Below are 13,576 nucleotides of genomic sequence, written 5' to 3'. Positions count from 1 at the left end.
GATCTCTTGTTTATTCCTACAAACACCTTCCCCCCGCGTCCCCCCAGAGTCCAAGCATCATAGAGATACACACCAGGTCCTTTTGGCTTGTGGTTTTTATCCCCTTCCTGCCACATGCTCTGAGCTGCAAACTCAGCTGATGGGAGGAGTCCACTTGCCTGACTCTTCTCCACTGGGAGGAGAGCAGAACCTGTTGCTGATGGTGTGTAGGGAAATTCCTGTCCCACAATAGTCTGTCTGGTATCCATGGACCTTTCCTGCTGGGCAGGGCGTGACACCTTCTGCTGGAGATCAGCCCTTCCCACGAGTCTCTCTCCTGGCTGGTGATTTACAGTCACAGAGGCTCACAACACAACTGCTCAAATATTACCATACAATACGGGACATAGATGTTACAGGTGGGATTAATATCAGCAGCAAGTCACAACTGGCCATCAAGGTTAAACACTCAACACATTCTTACCGTTCTAATACTGAGCTTGTCAGTGTCCAGCTGAGACAAGGGGACCATGGCATGAGCTGGCATCTGGCCTGCCAGCATCCCGTCTTTATCAACCAAACTTGTCATCTGAACACACTCAGGCTCTGATGATCTAAGCAAGCTCCTGCCTCCCGTCCTCGGGGCCTGCCAGTGACAATGCTCTGGTGCCCTGGGTGGGGAGCCAGGACCCAAACCCTATAGGCTTCCAGGGATCAAACCTGCCCCAGGTCACACCAAGAGCCAGCAGGTTGTGTGTGTCCTACAGCTGGCCCCATGCAGCATGGGGCACAGGGCACTTGCTGGTTTGAACTAGAGTAAATGATGGATTCTCTGTAACTTGAAGCTTATGAATGAAGATTTGGGGAGCTCAGTGTCTCAGCCCAGGGGAGCCCAGTAAGGAGCAGGGGTTGAGGGGCTGACTAGATGGTCCCTGCTGTCCTGAGAGTCCATGAGAAGCTGCGTGGGGCACCAGCCAGGCCCTGTAGCCCAAGGAGGCAGTGCTATGCTGGGGCTTGTAGCCCATGGGGGCAGTGCTATGCTGGGGCTTGTAGCCCATGGGGGCAGTGCCATGCTGGGGCTTGTAGCCCATGGGGGCAGTGCCACCTGGGGCTTGTAGTCCAAGGAGGTGGTGCCATGCTGGGGCCTGTAGCCCATGGGGGCCGTGCCACTCTGGGGCTTGTAGTCCACAGGGTACATGCCGTACTGGGGCCCAAAGCCCACAGGGGCCATGCCACGCTGAGGCTTGTAGCCCACAGGGTACATGCCATACTGGGGCCCAAAGCCCACAGGGGCCATGCTACGCTGGGGCTTGTAGCCCACAGGGGCCATGCCATACTGGGGCCCAAAGCCCACGGGGGCCGTGCTACGCTGGGGCTTGTAGTGCACGGGGGCCATGCCATACTGGGGCCCAAAGCCCACGGGGGCCGTGCTACGCTGGGGCTTGTAGTGCACGGGGGCCATGCCGTACTGGGGCCCATAGCCCACGGGGGCTGTGCCACGCTGTGGCTTGTAGCCCATGGGGGCCGTGCTGCACTGCGGCCTGTAGCCCATGGGGGCCGTGCTACGCTGGGGCTTGTAGCCCATGGGGGCCGTGCTGTACTGGGGCCCATAGCCCACGGGGGCCGTGCTAAGCTGGGGCTTGTTGCCCATGGGGGCCATGCTGTACTGGGGCCCGTAGCCCACGGGGGCCGTGCTACGCTGGGGCTTGTAGCCCACGGGGGCCGTGCCACTCTGGGGCCTGTAGCCCATGGGGGCCGTGCTGTACTGGGGCCCATAGCCCACGGGGGCTGTGCTATGCTGTGGCTTGTAGCCCACGGGGGCCGTGCTGCACTGTGGCCTGTAGCCCACAGGGGCCGTGCTACGCTGGGGCCCGTAGCCCACGGGGGCCGTGCCACGCTGGGGCCCGTAGCCCACGGGGGCCGTGCCACGCTGGGGCCCATGGGGGGGGTCGCACTGGGCCCTGGGGGCAGCAGGCAGGGGGTGCACTGGTGGGGCAGAGGGGAAGGCCCCGGCCCTGCCGGTCCCTGGGCCTGGCCCCGCCAGCAGAGGGCGCGAGCCGCAGGCCGGGCCGGAGCAGCTGGAACCGCGCGGGGTCGCCCGGGCTGCGCGCAGGGGCCAGCCCGGCCTGGAGCCAGGGGAGGCAGCCATGGAGCTCACGCCCTCCACCTCCGTGGGCAGTGAGTGCCGCCGGCCCGGGGACCCCCCGGCAACCGCCCCCCGGCAACCGGCCCGGAGACCGCCCCCCAGCAACCGGCCCGGGGACCGCCCCCCAGCAACCGGCCCGGGACCCCCCGGCAATCGCCCCCCAGCAACCGGCCCGGAGACCGCCCCCCGGCAACCGGCCCGGAGACCGCCCCCCAGCAACCGGCCCGGGGACCGCCCCCCAGCAACCGGCCCGGGACCCCCCGGCAATCGCCCCCCAGCAACCGGCCCGGAGACCGCCCCCCGGCAACCGGCCCGGGGACCCCCCGGCAACCGCCCCCCGGCAACCGGCCCGGGGACCCCCCAGCAACCGGCCCAGGGACCGCCCCCCAGCAACCGGCCCGGGGACCCCCCTTCAACCAGCCCGGGGACCCCCCCGGCAACCACCCCCGGCTATCAGCCTGGGGACCCCTCAACAACCACCCCCTGGAAACCGGCCTGGGGACCTCTCAACAACCGCCCCCTGGGGACTCCCCGGCAACCGCCCCCTGGGAACTGGCTTGGGGACCCCCTGGCAACCACAGCCTAGGGACCCCCCCAGCAACCACCTCCCGGCAACTGCCCCCCAGAACCTCCCGGTGACCGCCCCCTGGGGACCCCCCAACAACTGCCCCCTGGCAAGCTCCCTGGCAACCACCCCTTGGGGATCCCCCCAGAAACCACTCCCTGGGACCCTCCCTGGAAATTGGCCCCCAGGGGACCCCCTAGGAACTGCCCCCTGGAGATCACCCTGGCAACTGCCCCCAGGGGCCCTCCCAGCCACCCCCCAGGAGCTCCTGCAGCAACTGCCCCCTGAGGATCTCCCCTGGCAACCTCCCCCAGGGCACCCTGGCAACTGCCCCCCAGAGACACGCCCCAGCAACTGCACCAGGGATACCCCACCTCCAGCAACCACACCCCAGAAACCCCCCCAGTCGAACTGCCCCCTGGGAACCTCTGCCTGCCAATCACCCCCAGGGGTCCCCCACACCCAGCAACCACCCCCCTGGAACCCTCCAGCAACTGCCCTTCAGGGATCCCCAGCCAGAAATCACCCCTTGGGGACCCCCCACCTGGCAACTGCCCCCTGCGGACTCCCTGCCCAGCAATCACCCCCAAGGATCCCCCACTCAGCAACCGCCCTCTAGGGGTCCCCCAGCAACTACCCCCAAGGGATCTCCCTGGCAACTGCCCCCTAGGAATCCCCTGCCAGCAGCCACTTCCCAGGGAGCGCCACCAGCAATCCCCGCCCCAGGTCCTCCCCACCTGACACCCATCCCCCCGGGTCCCCTCCGCCTGGCAACCATCCCCCAGGGAGCTCCTGCCCGACAACTACCCACCAGAAACCCCTTGCATGGCAACCACCTTCTGGGCACCACTCCCCAGCAACTGCCCCCCATGGAGTCCCCACCTGGCAACCGCCTTGGGGACTCACTGCCCAGCAACTGGCCTCCCCCACCCCGGGTACCCCCTGGTAATTGCACAGCAACCACCCCTTGGGGACCACCGCACCCAGAAACAAGCCCCCCTTAGGACCTACCCCCCAGGGACCCCCTGCCTGGCAACCGCCTGGCAACCAACCCACAGGTACCTGCCTCCCAGGGACCACCCACCCAGAAACTGCCTCTCAGGGAGCCCCCGCCCCCGGTCCAGTAATCATCAGGCAACTACCCTTCCCGGGGACCTTCCCACCCCAGCAACTACCTCCCTGGCACTCTCCTGCCTAGCAGGCCCTGCCCCGGGAATCCCCCCGTGAGACAAGCCTCCCTGACAACCCTTGCTCGGGGACCCCCACCTGGCACCCTCACCCAGGGTCTCCACCCCCCAGCTCACCCCCCAGGGACCACTCACTCAGGGGACCGTAACCCAAAGGTCAGCCTTCCAGGGGGTACTCCCTGCTCCCACCCAGCCACACCCCAACTTCCCCCAATCACCCCTGCTCCCAAGGGATCCGCCCTGCACCTGCCAGGATTCGCCCCTCCCAACCACCCCCAAACTGTCATCCCCAGCATGGCTCTCTTCACCCCTACACACCCCCTCCCCCCACTCCCAAAGGCATACCCCACGGTTCCCTCACCACTCTCATGCCATGGTTCCCCTGCTCCACACTCCCAGCTCTTTGCCTCCACAGCCTGCCTGGCCTATATCCACCCCCCCCCCCCGCAGCTCCCCCAGGCGCTCCCCCACTGCCTCCCCAACCCCACTGTCCCCAGGACCGCCCCCCCGGCTTGTGCTCCTCATTCCACCCACTTCCCTCCCCCTGCGCCCACCCAGTGGGTGCTCTCCAGGCACCGCTCCTCCCTGCTTGTCCGTTCCTGGCCTGGTGGTCGGAGCAGGCCCCAGCGGAGGGCAGGTGGGTTGGCCAGGGATTAGGCTCCTGGGGCAGGACCAGGAGCCAGCCCAGAGGTGGTGCTGGAGCAGGCCAGCAGAAGGTCCTGTGGCAGCCAGCAGATGGGCTGGGAGGCAAAGCCGTTTGGCATTGTTGCAGGTTGGGGCCAGGCATCCTCAGGTGGGAGGTGTCTCTTGGGGGGCCTGGCTGTTCTGTGGGGACTGGGTGGGATGCGCCATTCGCCTTTTTTCATCCTGCCTGCCCGGATCCACTGCCCAGAGATTCAATTGGCTATGTGGTTATACCTTACTTCCTGTCCCAAAGTGCCACGTCCCACCCCAGAGGTGGCTGCATTTCAGTGGTGGGTGAAGTGATCCTAGTGCATGCAGGCTGGCGGGTGCTTTGGGATCATTCTGGCTCTCGAACGCATCCCTCGCTGCAGTCCCCTGGCCAGAAGGCACTGGACAGGCGACGGGGCAGCCATGGTGCTCTGGCGCCAGGCCCTCACCCCGCCTCTCCCCCCACAGCTCAGATGCGCACGCTGAAGGACGAGTTCAGCACCCTGCAGGATATGAAGGAGTCGGAGCTGGAGCAGGCGGAGCGGGAGCTGCAGGAGGCCAACGAAGAGATCCACGGCCTGCGGCTGGAGGCGGAGGAGGTGGCTGCCATCCACGAGAACGAGATCGCCGCCCTGCAGGAGCAGCTGTGCCGGCTGCAGGCCGAGCTGCAGCGCTTCCAGCGGGTCCGCGAGGAGTATGAGACGGAGATCACCACCCTGCGCGCCGAGATCACGATGAAGGCCAGCGGCCAGGCCCGGGCTGAGGGCCCCGCTGACAAGCTGGCTGTGCTCCAAGGTATTGCCCCTGGGATCCCCACTCAGCTGTGGGGAGTGGGGTGGGGGTGGGCTCAACAGGGGATGCTCTCCCCCAGCAGTAAGTGCTGGTCTCAGTGAGGCACTAGGGGGCACTGTGCTGCAGGAAGTGGGGGGCTCAGCAGGGGGCGCTCTCCCCTGGCAGTCAGTGCTGACCCCAATACCCGAGCGTGGCGCTAGGGGGCTGTCACGGGTGCCCAGGCTTGGGGCTCTGTCACCACTCTCAGGGGGGGCCCGACAGGACCCTGGGGGCAGTGTGACACCCCTCAGGGCGTGCTCTCACCAGGGCAATCCCCCTGGGGTACAGGTTTCAGAGTAACAGCCGTGTTAGTCTTTATTCGCAAAAAGAAAAGGAGGACTTGTGGCACCTTAGAGACTAACCAATTTATTTGAGCTCACGAAAGCTTATGCTCAAATAAATTGGTTAGTCTCTAAGGTGCCACAAGTCCTCCTTTTCTTTTTCCCCTTGGGTACAGCGTCTCCTGGGTCTGACCTTGGAGCGTTCAGTCCCCCCCATCCATGCTCCCCACAGTGAGTCCACCTGGCTGGGATGCCTGGGGAAGCCTCACACACCCCCAATGGGGCCATGCACCCCAACTCTGCAGCCAGCAGTGACTCCCAGCCAGTGTGAGACGCAGGAGGTTTATTAGTGGTCGGGAACACAGCGTAGAACAGAGCTTGTTAGCACAGAAAGCAGGAAGTTACAGCAAAGTCCAGCTTGCGGGGACCAGAGCCCTGAGCTCTCCCCTTGAGTCCCAAACCTGGAGACTGACTAGCCTCCAACAGCCCACCCTCAGTCATGCCCCATTGTCCCTCCTCCTTCCTTTGTCTCTTTCCCAGCAAGCCAGGCACCTGGCCTCCACCTCTCTTTGTTCTCCAACACCTGCAGAGGATGGGCCCTGGCTTCGTCTGTGCGCAGGCAGCCATCTGGCAGTCACACCTGCCTCCTAGGGGTCTGTGCAACAATCACACACCCTTGTCCCACCACCTAGCCCTAGATATTTGTGCAACACATAGGGGAAACCGAGGCACTCTGTAGTCATACAAAACATTAAGAAAATTCCCACTTTGTCCCGGGGCACTGGGCTGTAACGAGCTGGGTAGGGCAGCACTAGGGGGCTCTGTGCTGCAGCGGGTGGGGTGGGTAGTCCAGAATGGGGCAGGCTCCCGTCTGTCAGCATGGTGCTGGGGGTGTCGTGCACAGCCCCGGTGTCCTCCCCTTGTCTGCACCCAGGTGGATTCTGCTCCCAGCGGTTGGTTCCCAGCTGTGCCGCGTGGGTGGGAACTGGTAGCAGGGAGGTGGTGGTGGGTAGGAACCCCCAGCCCCAGGGCTGAGCCAGGCGCAGCCCCAGACTGGTGGCATTGGAATGGAATGGGTGCTTGGAAAGCAGCCCCAGGGAGCTGTGGAGGTGGTGGTCATGGGGGGCACTGTGGTGTGTGGGTCTCCTGTGAGGCAGAGGCTGGGGGGAGGGTGTGACCATGTGACGCAGCAGGGAGAAGGGAGTGTTGACCTGGGAATGTGCCCTGGGGATGGAAGACCTGAGAGCCTGTCACCTGAGCCAGGAGAGGGAGGGGGACCTCTGCCCAGGAATGTGAACAGAGGCTGCAGAAGGGAGCCTGCTGGGGGGGGTTAGTTTCAGTTTGGGGCTGGGTGGAGGAACGCAGGGAACCCCAGGGCTGGGGTCTAAGCTCCCTGCTCCCCCAGAAGGACTTGACTGAGGGGTCCTGGGGGTACCCACAAGCTCTGTTTTGGACTGTGTTCCTGTTGTCCAATAAACCTTCTGTTTTACTGGCTGGCTGAGAGTCTCAGTGAATCCCAGGAAGCGGGGTACAGGGCCTGGACTCCCCAACACTCCATGACAATGTGGGGGTGTGGGTCTCCTGTGAGGCGGGGGCTGTAGGGGGCAGTGTGGGGGTGAAGGTCTCCTGTGAGGTGGCAGCCCTGTTGCGGGCTGTGCCCCATTGCAGCCTGTGTGTTTCCAGAGGAGCTGCTGTCCCTGCGGGAGCAGTACCGGGACCTGACAGAGGAGTACCAGACCCTGCAAGAGAGCAACAAGATCATGGTGCACCATCTGGAGAACCTGGAAGCCCAGAAGTACAGGTAAGGGGGCTGGAAGGGTCAACAGGGTGGGGCAGGCCGGGGAGCCCAGCCTCAGACCCCAGGTGGCAGCTGGGCTCAGGACCTGCCTCCTGTCCCCTCTGGCAGCTGGGGCTTGAACCAGAATCTTCAGGGGATCTGTGAGCAGGTGGGCAGGCCCCTGGCTGGGTCGTCGGAGCTGAGCTGGGGCAGGGCTGTGCTGGGCTGGACTGGTTAGTTCTGAACTGGGCTAGGCCAGGCCACCTCCCGCTGGCTGGGCTGTTGGAGCGGAGCTGAGCTGGGCTGAGCTGGGCCAGGCCACCTCTCGCTGGCTGGGCTGGGCCGGGAGGCTTCTGCCCTTGGCTGGGCCAGGCGCCTCCTCCCCATGGGGGCCAGGTGGGCCAGGAGCGGCTCTGCAGTCTCTGCCCGGGGCTGCGGGCTCCCGTTGCAGATCCAGGAGCAGGTCGGAAGAGTCTCACAAGTCGACGGACTCGGAAGTGATCCATGCCCCGGTGCGCCGGACCCTCTCTCCCCGGCGCGCCAGCCCCCGCCTGAGCGGCAGCGTCTCCTTCAAGATGGTGGACAACACGAGAACCATCAGCGCCCCCAGCCCCAAGGAGCCCCTGAGCCAGGACGAGGAGGACGACTCCGAGCTGAGCCTGCGCTTCAAGCTGCAGAGCGAGGAGGAGAAGGTGCAGCTGGCCCAGAGCAAGGTACTCACCCTGGCCCTGCCCGGGCGGGAGCTGCAGGGCAGGGGAGGGGCTCCCCAGGGGCTGCTCATGCCCCTCTCCCTGCCCCTGCAGTGTGAGGACATGCAGACCGAGCTGCGGGAGCTGCAGCGGCAGTATCAGGCCATCCAGCAGGAGCGCCAGCAGCTGCAGGAGGAGCTGCGGCTGTGCCGGGCGGAAATCCAGAGACTCAACGGCACCGTCCCCGCTGACGGGCGGGTAGGTGTGCCCCGGGGGTGCCACACGGCCGCGGGCAGGGGCGCCGCAGGTGACAGGCGTGGGTAACGACGCTGCCACGCTGCCGTGGGGGGTGCCCAGTGGGTGCTGACTGTGCCACGCTCCCACAAGGGATGGGGCTTGTGGGCGATGGCTGTGCCAAGCTGCCGCCTCGCGGGTGCCCGCCACTTTCCCACAGACCCCGTTCTTGGCTGGAGCCGCTGAGGCAGAGGGGGACGCTGCTCCAGGGAGCCAGTGGGGAGCCTGAGTGGGGGCGATAGGGGGGTCTCAGCCAGTGGCATGCAGGAAGCAGCGCCCAGTGCTGGGGGGAGCTACCAGCCGGGCACAGAAGCTGCCTGGACCTGGACGGCGACGGTTTGAGCCCGGGGCTGGTCAATAGCCGCTGGAGCTGGGGCTTGACCTGGTGCACACTGGGCCAAGGACACTCAGCCAGGGAGCCCCCACCCGCGGCCCAGCCTGACCCACGAGCCCACCCCAGCGCCCCCTCCCGTGGCTCAGCCCCCCAGCAGGAGCCGCCCCCTCCCCAGCTTTGAGAGCCCGCTGGGGCAGGGCTAGGGTGACACCGAGACAAGGCCAAGCAGCCTGTGATTTAATCTCTCTTTTCTCTCCCTTCTCATCTCCATCCACCCCCACCCCCTGGCCTGTGGCTGCCGCCCCATTCCATTCCCTGCTCTCCCCCCATAGAGCCACCCTGCCCCCGAGATCTCCCTCCCCCTCATAGGACTGGTTGTTATAGTGGCTCTGCTCTGGTGCTGGTGGGCCGAGACCTCTTCCTAATGCGGATCAGGTACTGGTATCTCCCCGTTCCCGCGGCCTGGCCCAGGCCCCTGCTTGGCTCTCCCCGTGCATGGCAGGCTGCTCCCAGTCCCGCCGCTGCTTTGAGCCTCCAGCACCTGCCCTCCGATCCCTGCCCCTCGCCTCTCCCCTCATCCACCCTTCTGCTCTCCCTCTCCCCAGGCGCTTGCTCCGGCCCGCCAGCCAGAGACAGTGCTGGGGAGGGGCATGCCCTCTTGGGAAAGGGGCTGGTGCCTCAAAGGTCAGATACGCTAAAGACATGCCACCTCGTCCCCACTGCTGAGGGCAACAAGTGCCCCTGTGTGTGTGTGGGAGGATGGCGCTGGGGCAACCATCTCCCTTCCCCTGCTGTCACACCAGGCCCTTCCTGCCCCTCTGAGCCCAGTGGCAGGGCCTGCGCCCCAGGTGGCCAGCAGGGGGCACTGTGCACCGGCAGAGGATTTGAGGGGCATCAGTAATGAGGTATGATGCCCTCAGCACTGGGGCATAGCCCCATCTCCACTGCCTCCTCGGCCAGAGCCCCGGTGTGTTCCCCACAATCGGGCTGCAGCACCAGGTCCCTGCCCTGGTGAGAGGCTTTGGGATCTCCGGGCAAAGCCCTCTGAGTGCCCATTGCGGGGCGAGGAGCGCAGCACAACCCCCCCTGCTAAGCAGCCAGCCCCCTGCATGCCTCAGACCCCTCACCATCCCCCCACCCCCTCACAGCATCCCCCAGCTGCCCATGGTTTTTTCCCAGGACTCAAATCCCGCAATCCTTTGTGGCCGCCAAGAATCGTGGGACAACGTTTGGCCCCCCAGAGGGTGGGAACCAGCGGGCTAGGCGAGGGGAGGGGCGGGCGCCCCATCACTGGGGCCATGGGAAACAAGACGGGGGAGTGGCCCTGGGAGATTGAGGCCCACTGGGTCTGAGCCCAGGGTCCCCCCAGAGAGGGAGTGTGTGAGAGCAAGGGACCCCATCTCTCCGTGCTCCCCTGGGGAAGGCTGCCCCCCACCCAGCTGTTAGCAGCTAGCCAGTAGCTCCGCAGGGCGGCTGGTGAACTCCCGGTCCGAGGTGCTCACCGCTCCCTGCTTGCCGGGGTCCGCTCCTGCTGGCATCACCCTGCAGCTCGGCCACGCGCGCGTTTGGAATGGGGGCTCCAGGAGAACCCGCCCCCCCAGGCTCCAGCTGCCTCCCAGCCTGGCCCCCACCCTGCAGCCGCTGAGCAGCCTGGGCTCCCTGGAGGCGCTGGAAGGCTGCGGGGCACAGCACTGACCTCCCCCACATCTCCTCCCACAGGTCCCGGCCGGGGGGCTGAAGCCCATCATCCTCTTTGCGGTAGCTGCGGTTGCCTTGCTTCTGTACCCCTGCCTGAAGCGGTCCTGCGCCAGCTCCATGCCAGCCTGAGGAGCGCTGCGCCCGGGCCATGCCACACACGCAAGCGAGATCCGCCCCTTACCCCCCATGGCCTGCTGCCACTGGGAGGGCTGGAGACCCTTGCTCCAGCCCCCCTCAGTGCATGGAGGTCACCCCCCCCCGGTCAGTCACGCCATGGCAGCATCTGCCCCCTCGTTACTGCATCGGGGCTCAGGGTCAGGGACACTGCGTCTGTGGGGCAGGGAAGGGAGACTCCAGCCTCCTGCAGGTCAGCCCAGGATGCTGCTCTGGTGGGTGCGTGGATGTGCGGGGTGGCTGGGATAGGGAGGGGGTGGGCTGCAGGCCCCGGGGGAGAGTGAGGGGCTCCCTGGAAAGCAGCCTCAGCCATCCCTGGTGCTCCCCCCTCTGAGCTGGGTCCGGTCCCATTGGATCATAGCACCAACTAGTGGGGAGGTGGGGGGTACAAGGGATCCCTGCCATCGACTCCCCAAACAGAACCTGTTCCAGTGGAGCCCCAGCCCCCGTCCTGCCCCTTCCATCCCAGCCCCCGCCCTGACCCACACTGCTCCCCTGCCATCCCAGCCCCCGCCCTGCCATGGGGGAGCTGGGATCCCAAGGGAACCCCAGCCAGGGCTCTGGTCCAGTCTCTGCTGATTGGCGCCATTTCCAACGCGAGTCTGGTTCCCAGCCAGGCCAGCCCAGCTGCGCCGGGAGCCCCTCTGTGTGCCCCGCCAGGGGAGGTTCACGTTGCCTGGTTCTCGGTGCCCCTATGTGGCCACTGCCATGGAGCATTGTTACCTCGGACAAGCTGCCGACAGCCTGGGAGTGGCAGGATAGGCTTTGGCCGGGGTAGGGAGGATGGGCACCAGCCTGCCACCCCCCCTTCTGCCAGGGACTGTGCCAGGTCTCCACCCTACACCTCCACCGAAGCCCAGTCCTTCCGAACTTGCGCCCACCTCTTCCTCCCCACTCCCCTCTCCAGAACACATTGGCTCCTCTCCAGGTCAGCCCGAGGGGGGTGCTAGAGACCAATACCCAATGCTCCCCGCCCCACCCACCAGAACCCTGCCCCCTGCTGGCCCGGCGCTCGGCGTGATCCACTGCAATAAATTGAAAACCAAGGAGGTCACGTGGTGCTTGAAGCAGCGGGCAAGCCTGGGCCAGGGTTTTTAGTTGGCAATATTTAAAATCTGTCTTTACACTTGTGCTCCATGTCTGGGAAGGTTTGACTGTCTCGGTGCCATTCAGCAGGGAAGACCCAGGTGCCAGACAGTCCCTAGGGAGAGAGAGTTATTTATTTTTAAAGCGGGAGTCCTCATGGTTCCCTCGTCTCCACCCGGGCATTGCATCTTGCTGTAACCCCTTTGCCCGAGGGCCCCTGCTACAAACCTTCCCCCGTCACCTCATTTCAATGTTAGTGCACCCCTTTCTTCTGCCCTCGGCATGCAAGCCGTGGGCGCTGGCCCCAGGGCTGTGTGGGTGGCGTTTGCAAGCTCACTGGTATCACGACTGCTCATGACCGGTCAGCATGGACGGGCAGGGAGGGGGCCGTTGAAGAGAAAGGGGCTCTCATGGGGGCTTCAAAATGGCCCCAAAGCTTGACACCTTTCCCTGGGCATGTATTCTGGAAGTGCCTGCATTTGGGCTGCGGGAGGCTGACCTGGCCCCATGGCCGGCTCCTGTTCTGGTCTGTCCCCGCCCAGCCCTGCGTCCCTGCTCTCCAACTGGAGCTGCAGCTGCCCCCCCCACTCGCGTGCTTGGGGGCTCCCTCTCTTTGTGGTTGTTGAATGTTGTAACTTGGTAAAAGAACTTTCTAAATCCACGGAGCCTGGATCTGTCCTGGGAGTTGCCTCGTGCTGGGCGGGGGCTGAGCCAGACTCACAGGTTGCGCCCGGGGTAGAGCAAGAACCCGGCCTGAGCAGGCCCTACTTCTGGGGACACCAAAGGGGGCTGGCCCAGCCTGTGCTGGGAGACAGACCTGAGGGGAGCCGCTGCCTGCTCTGAAGCCATGGTCAGGATCCTGCTCTGGGGAAGTCGATGGGAAATTTCCCCCAGCTGCAACCCTGGGCCCTGTCCAGAATGGCCCAGATGCTGTGGGGATGGGCACCTTCCGAGGCAGCATAAAGCCAAGCCCAGAAGGAGCTCCTGGCTGCGGGGGTTGCTGGGCCCCGCTGTGACTGCACAGGGGTGCTCTCCTCGGGGCTAGCTGATGGCACATCTGCATCGCTGCTCCGTGACGGTGGAGAGAACGCCAGGCTGGAGAAATGGGGCTCCAGCTTCTCCCCAGAGCCAGCTCAGGCAGGAGCCAGAGCGCTCCCCAGCTGCTCTTCTTAGCTCCAGGTTTCTAGCCCAGCCTGTCCCTGTCCAGCACCCTCGTGAGCAGGCTCAGGGCCAGGCCTGGACCAGTTTGCCCCCCACGCACTGTAAGAGCCTTGAGCATAGCCCAAGCCAGGACACTCCCCCTTGCCCTGGGCACTGCAGGGAGCGTGCGGCCCGCAGCCCGAGGGCCTCAGGGCGGCGAGCCAGGCAGAGGTCCGGGGATCGGGACTATCTGGGCCAGGTCAGCTGGGCTGTGAAGTGCTGGTGTGAGTCTAGGTTCTCTACTCCCCCACACGGCCGGAGGCTGCTCGGTGGGACCCCGCTGGGGCTGCAGATGCAGAGGGTGGCTGGCTGGTGAAATGCCCCTTGCAAGCCCGAGGCCCCCTCCCCTGAGCTCTGACCCGCACCGCCCCTCTGCGGAGGGGCAAGGGCCCATTTGGCCAAGCACACCATGTTCTCTGCCGGCTGGCAGGGAGCGTGTTCCTCACCCTGGGCCGCGCCAGCCAGGTGCTTCGGGCCAGTGCTCAGCTGCTATATTGAGCTGCGAGGGTCAGGCACAGTGTGACTGTCTGATGGTGCCAGGCTCCTGGGGGCTGCCCCCCCCCCCGACTCAGCAGCACGGGGGCTGAGTGTGTGCAAGGCCAGGGCCTAGCGTGGCAGATCAGCCCCCGGGGAGCTGTCTGCTTGAGGGGCCCCCCGTAACTG

At 65.4% G+C, this 13,576-nt stretch overlaps 1 protein-coding gene across 3 annotated transcripts in view; it reads left to right on the top strand.

The window, feature by feature from the left end:
- The window catches only part of CCDC136 (coiled-coil domain containing 136), a 38,929-nt gene extending 26,555 nt beyond the window's left edge, over positions 1-12,374 (top strand). For 2 of the 3 annotated variants that reach the window (XM_073328961.2, XM_073328959.2), the window contains 5 exons: positions 5,018-5,344; positions 7,345-7,462; positions 7,890-8,151; positions 8,242-8,385; positions 10,475-12,374. In XM_073328961.2, the coding sequence (XP_073185062.1) occupies positions 5,018-5,344; positions 7,345-7,462; positions 7,890-8,151; positions 8,242-8,385; positions 10,475-10,582 (959 nt within the window). In that variant the 3' untranslated portion in view covers positions 10,583-12,374. Of the gene's footprint in view, positions 1-5,017; positions 5,345-7,344; positions 7,463-7,889; positions 8,152-8,241; positions 8,386-9,087; positions 9,191-10,474 lie in introns of all 3 variants that reach the window. The other variant, XM_073328960.2, reaches the window with a different exon arrangement.
- Positions 12,375-13,576: the final 1,202 nt, after the last annotated feature.

Source organism: Lepidochelys kempii, chromosome 1 (assembly GCF_965140285.1).
Source record: "Lepidochelys kempii isolate rLepKem1 chromosome 1, rLepKem1.hap1, whole genome shotgun sequence".
NCBI lineage: Eukaryota > Metazoa > Chordata > Testudines > Cheloniidae > Lepidochelys > Lepidochelys kempii.
The sequence above is the reverse complement of the archived record's forward strand: the minus strand, read 5'-3'. Positions and strand labels throughout refer to the sequence as shown.